Here is a 12,860-nt window from a genome sequence, read left to right as displayed (position 1 = left end):
CATCATGGCATGCGGGCAGCCCTCAGGCTGACTGCTCAGGAGCATCTCTTACCCACTGCTGCTGCAGCACCTTCCCTGGCAAGGAAGCTCAGCTCCAGCTCCTGAGCAGCACAGAGAGGCAGAGCCCAGCTCTGAGAATGGGCCTTGATCAAGTTCCAGTTAGTGCTTTGAAGCAACCCAGTAAAAAGTCTTCCCAAGGCATTGGGAACAGCAGGAGCTGTGGCACTTCAGCACTATTTGTTGTTAAACCTCCACTGAGATGTTTCAAACTCCCATCATGAGCAGGTTTCAAAAGGTCTTTTTGAGTGGCAGCAAGGGGAATTGCAAATACTTACATTTGCTTTCACTGCTGGGGCTTGTGACCTGAGCTTAAAATCTGCTTAAGCTTTTTCCATAAGTGCATGGCTGTGAGCACTAGCACCGGTGGGTTTTATCCCAGCATCTCCAGCCCAATATTCCCTAATTTTCTCCTCTGCGTCTCCATCGACAGAACACAGTGGACAAGCTCATTAAGAAGACGAACCTGGCCCTGGTGGTTGGCACAAACAGCTGGAGGGAACAGTTTATTGAGGCTATTACTGTCAGCGCGGGTGAGTTTGGACCACAGCTCCAGGTGAATTACGATCAACGTCGCTGTTGTCTCGGCTTGGCTGTATGAGTAATACAGACCGTAGTGGAGCAGCAGGAGACAAAAGGGGTTGCGGAGTTATTTACAGCACCTGCATAAGTAAGGCATCTGATTAAACCCTTTTGTGAGATCACCTTGTCTGATGTGTAGGAAACCTCCTGCATTAAGTGTGTCTGTAGACACTCAGCAGAGAAACACCCTGGCCGTTACCAGATGGCAGAGGGGAAAAGTCATTTCAGTGAGAGATCTGGGAGGCAAACGCAGTGTTTAAATTCAGAGCGGCATAAATGATGCTGGTGTGAAGCAGCAGTGCTCCCCATCCCTGGTGCTCCCCCCCGTACTGCTGCAGTGAGGACGATGCAGTAACAAAAGTGCCAAGCCCTGAAGACAGCCACTGAGTCCCCTTCTCTGTGGGCCAAAATTTGCCCTCGACCCCCTGTTTTCAGGAACTCCTGCTCCTCCAACCAGCTGGAGGTTATGGCTCAGCAGCCCAATAGCTGCAGCACCATGTGGTATCTGTGGTTATATCAGATCGTAGAATCATAGAATCTTTGAGTTCAAATGGACCTTTAAGGTCATCTAGTCCAACCCTCCTGCAAGGAGCCAGGACATCTTCAACTGGATCAGTTGGCTCAGAATCCTGTCCAACCTGACCTTGAGTCTTTCCAGGGATGGGGCACCTCTGATCTGGCACAGGTGAAACCTGTGCCAATGTTTCACCACCCTCATTGTCAAAAATTTCTTCCTTATATCTAATCTAAATCTACCCTCTTTTAGTTTAAAAGCATTGCCCCTTTTCCTATCGCAACTGGCCCTGCTACAAAGTCTGTCCCCACCTTTCTTATAAGCCCCCTTTAAGTCCTGGAAGGCTGCAAGAAGGTCTCCCTGGAGCCTTCTCTTCTCCAGGCTGAACAACCCCAAGTCTCTCAGTCTGTCCTCACAGGAGAGGTGTTCCATCACTCTGATCGTTTTGGTGGTCCTCCTCTGGACCCACTCCAACAGCTCCATGTCTTTCCTGTGCTGAGGGCTTCAAAGCTGGACACAGGACTCCAGGTGGGGGTCTCACCAGAGTGGAGCAGAGGGGCAGAATCACCTCCCTCGACCTGCTGGCCATGCTTCTTTGGATGCGGCCCAGGATACAGCTGGCCTTCTGGGCTGCGAGTGCACATTGCCAGCTCATGTCCAGCTTTTCATCCCCCAGTACCCCCAAGTCCTTCTTGGCAGGGCTGCTCTTGATCCCTCCATCCCCCAGCCTGTATTGATACCAGGAGTTGTCCTGACCCAGGTGTAGGGCCCTGCACTTGTCCTTGTTGAACCTCATGATGTTCACACAGGCCGATTCCTCAAGCTTGTCCCTCTGGATGGCATCCCGTCCCTCAGGCATGTCAACCGCGTGACTCGGTGTCATCTGCAAACTTGCTGAGAGCGCACTTGATCCCACTGTCTATGTCACTGATGAAGATATTAAAGAGTACTGGTCTCAATACAGACCTCTTATGATCAGATATAATGATATCTGATCATATCTTCCCTCTCTTGGAGAATTGCTTTTCCCTCAGAAATGCCCTATTGTATGGTTCTCACAGGCACCAGTGCCGTGTTTAGCAGTATGCCCAGTATAGGATATATTAGCATTCCCGCATGTGTGGAAGATGAAAGAAAGACGGTCTCCTCCAGATGTGGTTTTAACAGCTGGAGACACTAGCACTGCCTGGCTCGATGTCACAGCTTCTCATTCCAGCCTGGGCTGCATGTGTGCACACATTAGCACAAGATCAACCAGCTTAAATTAAACCACTCGGGAAGGCAGTTTGAGCTCATCTGGCTAACTGTGCATTGAAATGCATGAGGAACACTCACACTTCCTACCTCGAGCTCTGCTGTAAATGGTAACCTCTGCTCGGCACAAATTAAAAGTGATGGCCATACCAGTTACCTTCCACCTCTGAAAACGAGGACAGGATGTTATGCAGTAGCTATCTCCACAAATTGTCATCCCTCCTATTGTAAATAGTTTTTCTTAGAGCCTCCAGGCAAGAGCCTCCCATTATTTCAGATACAGCATGAACATATCATGCAAGACAATCCTTGCTGCAGGACTTGTAGCTAATACGTCTAAACTAATCTATGCCAGAATCAATTATTTAATTGCATCCTATATTAAACAAAGATAATCACTGATACCTGAATCCCATGTCTGTGACACACATAAAGACTGCAGTTATGTGAAAGCCCTGTTGCCATCATGTCATGAATATACAGCCACCATCAGTGCTAACAGAATGATTAACAAACATTTAATAAATGTGGCATATTTTGGTGGACATAAGCTGTCCCTTGCAGCTGGGGAACAGTAGTTTTTCTCTGAGCTCTGGACCTACTTTTCTTGCCAGGTTTTAGCTCCTCAAGCTTTGTGCCAAGCAAGTTAAAATGCCTCAAACACTGGAGTTTGAGTTTGAGTTTTTCCATGCAGCCCACCATGGAGAGCAGGTGAAAGTCACACATTCCCACTTCAAAATGTAACATCACAGCTGGGAAAAGAAACATTAGAAACCCAATGAGCAACTGGTGGCAATATTGGCAGGGAGGCTGAGTGATGAGCAGCAGGAAGTGAGGTCCGTGGAAGGGCAGTGCAGGTGCAGGTAAGACTGTGCCATGCCATGCCGTGCCATCCCATGCTGTCTGTGGGGCTGAGCCGGAGCCTCATAGCCATAGCTGCCTTCAGTGTGCACCCAACAGCCCATAAAGTTTCTTCCACAGCAAAAACATCCTGGGGTCTGTAAGCCTGTTCCTAAATGCACTCTCAGGTCACCATCTGACCTCACTCTGCCTTTCAAGTCACCTTCACAGGATCTGGCCAGCTCTTCAAAAGAGAAACGTTATTGCTGCTTAACACAATGATAGACAGATCTGGATGAGTGTTATGACAGTGGCACTCATTCATTTTTCAATCTGTTTTATCATCTCCATAAAGGTTTAGATCCTTGATAGTCCTGCTGCCAAGCAGCTTGAGAGAGGATTAAAATACCTGTTGCAAAATTACAGCGTGAGCACAGCACAGTGTCTCCTGCCAGTATCAGCCTTTGTGCAATGAGCAAAAAAAAATGGCCAGCATAGGCTTCCCAGGCTGAAAAACTGTTTCTTATCCCCATGACAATGCACAGGAATAGGGTATTTGTATCTGCCAAAATAACACTTGATTAGCCATAGTTTCTGCCATAGTGAGTTTGAAGCTTCAAAGCCAAGCAACACATAATTTTCCATCAGGTTATTGTAGAGAAGTCCGGTTTCCCACTGCCTCTATCTTATGTGTTGGTCTTGATCTGCAAAGGTGCTTTAAAGACAAATAATGTGTGCAAAGTTGCACCCCAACAGGGTGCTGAGTAGGACTTTTTCCTGGTTGGTCATGACTTTATTTAGCTGAATATTGAAAACCTCCAAAGATGATGTCCCTCAGCCAGGTATGTGTCCCAGGGCTGCACCACCCTCCTGGAGGAGACGTTTCTCCTGGTGTTACCATCCAAGATGCAGTTTGTGGCCATTGCCCCTTGTATCACTTGTCAGTGCAGAGGGGAGTTTCACCACATCCTCTCTGTACATGCCCTCCAAGTCCCTGTAGGTTGTTGCTTGGTCCCCTCCAACCTCCTCTCCTCCTGATTCACCAAGCCAGCTCCTTCCACCTCTCCCCATAGACAATAGCCTCCACTACATCATCTTGGTGGCCCTACTGAACCCCCTGCAGCTTCACCTCAGCCCTCATACCCTATCCCCTGTGTACAGACAGATATCTGCATTAGAGGTTCCCTCCTGCCTTGCTCTCACTGGCTCTATCACTATCCCCTCCCGTGCAGCTGCATCTCTGCCGAGAGCCCCAAGGGTGCCAGCAGAGTGCAAGGTTTACGTGTACTGGAGCTGGGCCAAACCAAGAGCAGATTGACTCCCCTTATCTGTTATCAAATCTCTTGAAGGTGATCACAATCTGGGTGAACCCTGGGCCTTTCCTTTCCCTTGCTCCTGTGTGTGCTCTCTGTGGGACCACAAAGGGAAATAGCCAAGAGGTGAAACAGGGTGCACAGTGTTTGGCCTCCACTTTGCTGGGAAGGATGCCATGTCTTGGCTTTTCATCACCACCTTTGCGATGAGGTAGAAAGCAGTTATTGTTATGAGTGGAAACAGAGCGAGCAGCTCACCAGCAGCTTCCCCCAGTAACTCAGTTGCCATGGCACAGAGCCACCATTTGAACATGGGGTTAATTGATACCCACATATTGGTACACACTGTACAGCAAGACCATTTTATTCTCCCTGTGGGAGGCTTTGTACATTTTGTTATTCAAACAAACAAACAGACGCATTGTGGAGGAAGATGTGAAAGGAGGAATGTTCACCCTGGCCAGCAGTGGGGCAGATAAAAACAGCATGGTCTCATTCAAAAGCTTATGCCAACCTGATCAGTACTGTGGTTGCCAGGAGAAGTAGCTTTTCCCAGGCACAGAGCCATCACCCCCTTAAACCCAGTGTCTGGTGAGGTAGGACCCCGTCCCCTCGCCCACTGCAGTGGAGCAGAGCAGAGGCTTAGCTTTCACTAGGTGTTCTTGGCTGCTCTGGGACTTGGTCCCTTTTTTCCACCATCCCGAGGTGCTGTCCTGGGAAGGAGAGCCAGGCTCACTCATGCCATCTGATGGGGATGGACTGCACATTGCATCCTCCCCTTGGTAAGGAGCTTCTGCCAACAGCCATGCAGGGACATCTGGTAGTCCACATCTTTGGCAAGGAAAAAAATGCGTCAAAGACAATGACAAATCACCAACCCAACTGCAATGGATGTCTTTAACACAACTCGCAATGGCCTTGGAATCCCTGACATCTGTGACTTAGAAACCCATCCTTGTTCCCTCGGGGCGGAAGGAAGGCTCCCACTGATTTAATTGGGAAAGCATCACCTCCCCTTCATGCCCGGGGTGGTTCGAGTGCAAGCTGGAGGAGTTTTTGACTATGCCACAACTCTGGCATTGTGCACTGTGCCAGGCCGGGGGAGCTCTGCGTTCGCCACGCAGCCCACCCACAGGACAGGCTGGCCGGCAGGCTCGTGAGGTGCCTCGTCAGAGCTGCTGGAGTCAGGCAGGAGGTCACCAGCCCTGACGGGGACTCCCTGGAGGCTTGATGCCAAGTGGCTTTGGAGAGACAGATGATGCCTGGAGCAGGGAAGGGAGAAACCGAGACATCTGCCTGGATCCCCATGGCCCTGCCAGGACCAACAAGATGAAGATGTGCTGGGCCAGTGCCGAAGGAAAGGGCCTAAGAGCCGGGGAGGGGGCCAGGACAGTCTAACGTCTGCGGAGCTCTTCCCCTGTGACCCACAGGAGAGCTTCAGGGCACAAGCCAGCCTGCATCCCCAACTCCTCATCTGTGCTGGAGACTCAGATCTTGCAGGTGCTGCAGGGGTCACAGCTGTGAGCAGCAGTGCACCATGTGGAGCCGAGTGCTCAGCACTCGATAGCCAGGGTCCAACCCACACAATGTCCCTGGTGAGCAGAGATGGGGCCAGGACTTCTGGTAGGCTCACACTGGGAAAATGACCCCTGCAAGGCATTAACAACAGATTGGTGAGAATTGAAGCACTAACCTTGATCAGGGACAGAAAATAAAGAGAAGAAGGAAAGTGCATTTTTGCGGTGACAAACGATATCCCATAGCTGGATCATGGCCTGGGGTGCTTGACAGCTATCTGGAAGGGGTGCAAATGGGAAAGTGTTTTCATGTGCAGGGTCTGCCCACTGACCTTGGTCAGACCAGACTGAAAGGAATGGGCAGCCAGAGCTTGTAGGGAGGCATGTGAAGGGGCAGGGAAATGCAACAGGGAAGGACAGTCAGCAGTGATGGACCAGAGAGGTTTTAAGGCAGATATTCTTCATGGCTGGATCCCAGTTTGCAGAAAAGGTGAAGTGCCAGAGCTAGCAGCTCAGCAGCAACCAAAACCATCCATCTTTCCAGAGCAATCACAGGTGATTGAGAAAAGTGGCTCAAAAAGAGCTTCCTTAGGAGAACCTCTGTGAGGCACGTGTTGTTCTTGGTGGGTTCACCTGCCCCCATAGGCTCCAGCCAGCATGACACCAGTCATTTCCCACATCTTCTGGGGAAAAGGCTACTGAGCAGGGGCTGAGTCCCAGAAAGCATCTGGTGGTTAAACGCAGGCAGAGGTGCTGGTGTGAGGCTCTGTGTTTTCTGACATGCAGGTTGGTTTTTGAGGCCAATGCCTTTGGAGGGTCTCTCTGTGCCATGGAAAGGGGCCAGTAAAGGCCATCAAGCCCTTCTGATGATTGCCCAGCAAATAAGATATTTGGAAGTCAAGGCCTTCTAGGGCCCAAATCATGAGAGACAGCATTTGGGGGGCTGCAGTATGCACAGGAGCTTTGCCCAACCTCCTCCAGGATGGGTTAGTCTAATCAAGCACTGGTGATTTTCTTCAGGGGAAGACGATGATGATGATGAATGTGGGGAGGAGAAGCTGCCCTCCTGCTTTGACTACGTGATGCACTTTCTGACTGTCTTCTGGAAGGTCCTCTTTGCCTTCGTGCCCCCAACAGATTACTGGAATGGCTGGGCTTGTTTTGTCGTCTCCATTGTCATGATCGGCCTCCTGACAGCTTTCATCGGCGACCTGGCATCCCACTTCGGCTGCACCATTGGCTTGAAGGACTCGGTCACTGCAGTAGTGTTTGTCGCACTGGGGACATCGGTGCCAGGTAAGGACAACAGCAGGGTTTGCTGTAAAGGTCCATCTCTTCCCAGTCTGGGTTTGGGCTGGGAAAGCTGGGAACAGTGAGGTCTTGCAGGACCCCCGAGGACAGATTTGAGCTGTATGTGGAAGTTGCTTTTCAGTCTTGGATGGTCCAGAAGGATCGAACCAGGATGTGGATTCAATCCCCTGGAAATTATTTCAAGGACCTTCCCCTTGCAAAGACTGTGAAGTATCTATTTCTGTGGACAGCCTCCATGGCATCCACTCTCAGAGCAGGAAATTGCTCTTTGATTAAAATGCTGCCTGTGTTGGCAGTCCTGCGTTTTTTTTCTGAGCATCTGCTCCTTTAATCTTGCCTCCCAGGTGAATTAGGTGCTAGTCTGTACCCAGGACACTCTGCCCAGCATGGACACCTTTGTATGAGACCAGATTCAGCTTTGGTTCAGGTATCAAGGTGAGGTTGCTGAGCTGGGGGAGCTGCTCGAAATGCAGCTCGTGAAGTCCCTAGAAGGTCCCAGCCCCACAAATGTTTGGAGATGTGTCTCTGATCAAGTGGTCACCCAGCTTCAGAAGACAGCAGAGACTGAGAACTGACCAGGAAGAGAAAAAAACATGAGTTCCCATACGTACACGCCACTTTTTCCTCCCAATGCACATTGACTTGCTGCAACCCAGCCTCCTTTTCTGCAAAGGGTCCCTCTTAGGGATGAACTGGTGCACTGGAAAGGGATCGTCCCAGTGACACAGTTGCTCCAAGAAGTCCCATGTCAGCTTGTGTGAGAGGGCCTTTCACTCACCTTCTTCCATGGGCTGTGCTGGCCAAGTATGGCCTCGTTCCGAGACAAGGGGCTCTAACCCAACCCGGCCACCCCCCAAGTCTGTCACACTTTCCTTTGCCACCCCCAGACTTTCAGAGATTAGCACTTGGGTGCTTGAAGATCTTGAAATTGTTGTAATGCTATCAGAGGCTGAAAAAGAAGCAGCAGAACCAAAAGGAAGAACAGATTTGGGCAAGGAACAAAATAAGGAGAAATTTTTAGACCTCTAGCACTTTTAGGCATGAGGTTTGCAAGGCTGTCTCACACCCTCGAAAGCAAAAATCTTCCCTCCTGCTTTTGTCGACAAAAGGTGGCATTTTAGAAGTTCTTTTTAGGACACATTTGACCACTCTTGTTTGAACTAGCAGATGGTCCCAGATCATGTCGTGTTAGCGGGATGCTAGCTGGACTCTTCCACACCAGGGAGGTGCAGGGTGCTTTCCAGGAGGTGGACAGGCATCAGACGAACATGCAGTGAAATCAAGACTGACAGGGACCTTCCCTGCTCAAGCAGAAGTGCACATGGCTGTTTCCACACTCCAGCTGCTGCTGGCAATATGCCCCAGATGTGCCCCATCTGTCCTCCTGCAGCGGCAGCTGCAGCACCGCAGAGGCATGAGCACTGTCCCACAACCCCGTTACTGCACTGTGACCAAGACTAAGAACAAGGGGAATGTCTTTTCCTCCCTGCAGCAGTTAGATGCATTTCCATGGGAGCTTTTTTTAAAAATATATCAGCCTTTTGATTTTTTTTGCGGCAAATGGCCCCTCTTGCTGTGCTTATAGGTGCCCAGCCGCTCCTGTTACATGAAACTGAGTGAGTCTTCATGCCAGGCCGCACTTCACCATCTGACCTTGGAGACTCACCGGGAAGGAGCATAAAGGAAACTCTGTAGAATTAAAAACCATGAAATCTGACCTCACCATTTCCTTTTTCTGAGCCACATTCTGCTGCCTGTACCCAAGGTGATCTGGGAGTGCAGATGTGCTAAGGAGTCTCTTTCTCATTGTTAGCTGAGAATGCTCACCTGGACAAAACCCAGATGCTAATTCCTCCTGCTGCTCACCACTCCTGCAGATCCAGACTGGGTTTGGATGTAAAATCAGCACTTCCCTATGGTGCAGAGCAGCATCATGCTGGTCTACTTGACACAAGATCTGCCACATAAAAGGCCAGCCAAGTTTTATCACAGCTCTTTTGCCACCAGTATTAAAGCTGGTGGAGCACCTGGGCAAGCATATCTGCATGGTTTTTCTCTCTAAGGGGTGAAAGATGACCACTTGTTTACCAAAGTGTCAGAGTTTGCACAAGGCTCTGGACTTCGGTGAGGCAAAAGGTTTTGGAGAGACATCATTAAAGCAAACACAGAAATGCAAATACAAAACTTCAAGGGACCTGAAGGATAGACACAAACCATTGTGGCTCCCACAAAGCTTTTCCAAACTTTTGAGTTCTCTTGCAAGTCAACAAATTAGTGGATGTGGGAGAAGGGGCCAACACAGTGTAGTACTGGGAAGTGTTGTCTCTTGCTTGAAGCATTGTGGGGCATCTGGGGCCATATTGGGGGAAGCCACATATTTCTGGACATTGACATTTCCCTCCTGGCCATTTCTGGACCCTGATTGTCACTCTGGCTCTAGCTAGATGTGCCCTTCCTTGGGAGTGCCCATAGATGGGTCTGTACTCTGTCCCCTTACCCACCATCTTCATTTCCCAAGTGATGCCGTTGACATTTGTCCCCAAGCTGCCTGTTGCTGACCCTCCTTACCTGGCTGTTTCCTGAGGGTTTCTCACTACTTTCCCTTTGCAGACACATTTGCCAGCAAAGTAGCAGCGACGCAGGACCAATATGCTGATGCCTCCATTGGGAATGTCACCGGGAGCAATGCCGTGAACGTTTTCCTGGGCATTGGGGTGGCCTGGTCCATCGCAGCTATCTACCATGCGGCACATGGACAAGCCTTCCAAGTCTCGCCTGGCACCCTGGCCTTCTCCGTCACCCTCTTCACCATTTTTGCTTTTATCAGTGTGGGCGTGCTGCTCTATCGGCGGAGACCCGAGATTGGAGGTGAGCTGGGCGGGCCGCGGACTTCCAAGCTGCTCACATCCTCACTCTTTATCCTCCTCTGGCTCTTGTACATATTCTTCTCATCTCTGGAAGCCTACTGCCACATAAAGGGCTTCTAAAGGGACAATCAGAGATAGTAAATATATAAATATCTATATGTATCTATATAGAGTGATATATAGGTATAGATATAGATATAACGCTGTGTATAATGAACAGAGAAAGGATAAAAGAGATTTGCCATGTTCACACACCTGCTGATGGAAAGCAGCTTTGGAGCATCCTTTGAACTAGGCAGGACCCCAAAGCCAGCAGGATCCCTCCCTGGGCAGTGGCCCCAGCCAGGAGCCCAACGGCAGGGCCCTCTCTGCAACTCTACCAACAAGAACGGCCGATAGCCACTGAGCCCTTTCCCATCGCTCTCTCCCACCCGCCAGCTCCCCGGGAGGATGGATGCGAAGGCGACCGGGGCACATCGGTGTGAGGAAGGCCAGAGTAGCTCAGGAGAAACAGAGCAGTGGGCGAGGGAAGGAGAGGAAAGCGAGGGTCCTGATCTCTGACCATCTGCCTGCCTTCACCACTTGGGAACATCCTCTCTGGCCCTGTTGGAGAGAAGCGAAAGACCAGACTGAAGACAAGGGGAAATTGGGAGCTTTCTAAGGATAGAACACAAACCGTTCTCGTCATTGATTTCGGGCTGTTTTTTTTGTTTTGTTTTGGCGTGTGTACAACTAGCATTTCCACCCCACATGACCCTCACCTTTCCCCCTCCGTGCTTCGGGGCTGTGCAGCTGCAACCTCATGTCCAGTGTTCTAAGCCGAGGCTGCATGGAGTGGTGGGGGCTTTCCTCCTGCCTCATCTGCCTCCTCAGGCACGCTGTCGTGGTACTTGTAACATTTGCATGAATGAAATGAACCCTAACTGTATATAGCCTCCTATAGCGATAGTCCTTCCAGCCGTGTGGGTTGAGCATTGCAGATACAAGTGTTTTCTTTTCACCAGATCTTATTTATTTTAGTTACTTTAGTTTCTCCATAGGTTTTTGTTCATTTGTTTGTTTCCTCTTAGTGGGGGTAAAAGGAGGGAAAGCTGTCCCCGTTTATTGCCCCGCACATGGGTCCATGAGAAGCAATTACAGCCGCACAGATGTGGGTTTTCAGGGGAGGAAAACCCACACCCCAGAGACTGCAGGCTCTGTCCCCTTACATGGCCGGGGTCCCCCCACAGCAGCCAGTCCAGGACATGCTGAAGACGGTGTGAAGGCTTCCACTGTCCACAGGAGGTTTTACCCAAGGTCCCAGGGAGCCCGAGTGGAATGAGCAGCGTCCAAGCCCAAGGGAAATGAGCACAGCTGGCTCCCAGCACCTTGCCTGCCTCTGCCTTTATAGCTGGTGGCTGCCTCAAAACCCCTTGGCCCTCTGCTATTCCCTGTGTCTCCAGAGGTCTAGTGACAGCCCCTGTTTCTGAGCATTAAGCCATCAGGATCAGTCCCCAAAGCTGGTCCTTTCCCACAGCCATTTGGAGGCAGAATAATTCAGCATTAGGGCTGAAGGGCCGTAACGAGATCTCCCATGCCACTGAGCATAACCAGGAAGCGTCCCCCAAGGAAAAAGGCCACATTTTGCACTGTCTGAATCTGAAATTAATGGAAAGGATGAGACAGGGAAGTGTAACTTAGCATCACCCCCCAACTCCAGCAGCGCAGGCTGGGGTAGTGAGCTGAGCCCTGGGAGGTGTGGATGCAGAGCTCCCCTGCGCACAGCGCGGGGATGACATTGTGCACTGGTGTTGAGAGATGTTTCCCTACCTGCGCCCTTTGCCGGGCTTCCTGGCACCCCTGCCAGGCAAATGCCCAGCCTGCACATCCACTGGTGAGCTCTTCCCACCCAGCGGAAAACCACATCTGATGCTTTTTACCATGGCTGGGGGTATTTGTACTCATTTTGAACAATCTGTGGAAATTTTAATTAACCTGTTGTAAGATTTTCTCTAGGAGTATGAAGTTGCAGGGTTTTTTTCCTTCGCAAGCCTTTTTTTCACTTTTGATGGGTTTTGGGTTTTTTTGTTTGTTTGTTTCTCATTGTTTTGGGGGAAGAATCAAACACAGGCTCAGGTTGTTTAGGTTTATGATTACCTTTATGTACAATTATTTCATTTTCATCTGTTTGGCTTCATTGATTTTTCTTTGTGTGTATTGCCCACCACTATAGGCAATAGTGAGTCCACTAATTGTGATGATTCTTATCAATGGTACACAATGCACAGACAAATAAAGTTTGTAATGATTCCTGATGGATCCAGTAGTGCTCCTGCATATTCTCTATGGAAAACCCTTCCCTCCCCTCCCATTGTCTCCCCTTACATTGTACCCATCTCCTCTCTACTCATTGGTTCGTTGTGTTTCTGCTGCTGATGGGGGGCAATGGTGCCTCTGCACGCCCACTCTTGCCCCACCTTACAGCTTTCCTCCTGTTCCATCTCCATTGTGCCTCCAGCTCGGTGTGCTGTGGTACAGCCGGGGCTTGCAGCCCACCCAGCTCTCAGGGGGATGCAGGAAACCGCCCAGGGACAAAGCTGCAGTGCAACTCTGCTGGGGCCAGGAG

At 50.2% G+C, this 12,860-nt stretch overlaps 1 protein-coding gene across 1 annotated transcript in view; it reads left to right on the top strand.

Moving 5' to 3' along the window:
* LOC104620626 (sodium/calcium exchanger 1-like) overlaps window positions 1–10,509 on the top strand; it is a 105,772-nt gene extending 95,263 nt beyond the window's left edge. Inside the window, 3 exon segments of the mRNA XM_010286911.1 lie at window positions 491–590; window positions 7,098–7,373; window positions 9,999–10,509. Of these exon segments, the coding sequence (XP_010285213.1) occupies window positions 491–590; window positions 7,098–7,373; window positions 9,999–10,375 (753 nt within the window). The 3' untranslated portion in view covers window positions 10,376–10,509.
* The last annotated feature ends 2,351 nt before the right edge of the window (window positions 10,510–12,860 follow it).

The sequence above is a fragment of the Phaethon lepturus genome, unplaced genomic scaffold, assembly GCF_000687285.1.
Source record: "Phaethon lepturus isolate BGI_N335 unplaced genomic scaffold, ASM68728v1 scaffold3740, whole genome shotgun sequence".
Lineage (NCBI taxonomy): Eukaryota > Metazoa > Chordata > Aves > Phaethontiformes > Phaethontidae > Phaethon > Phaethon lepturus.
Note: the sequence above shows the minus strand (reverse complement) of the source record. Positions and strands in the feature narration are given on the sequence as shown.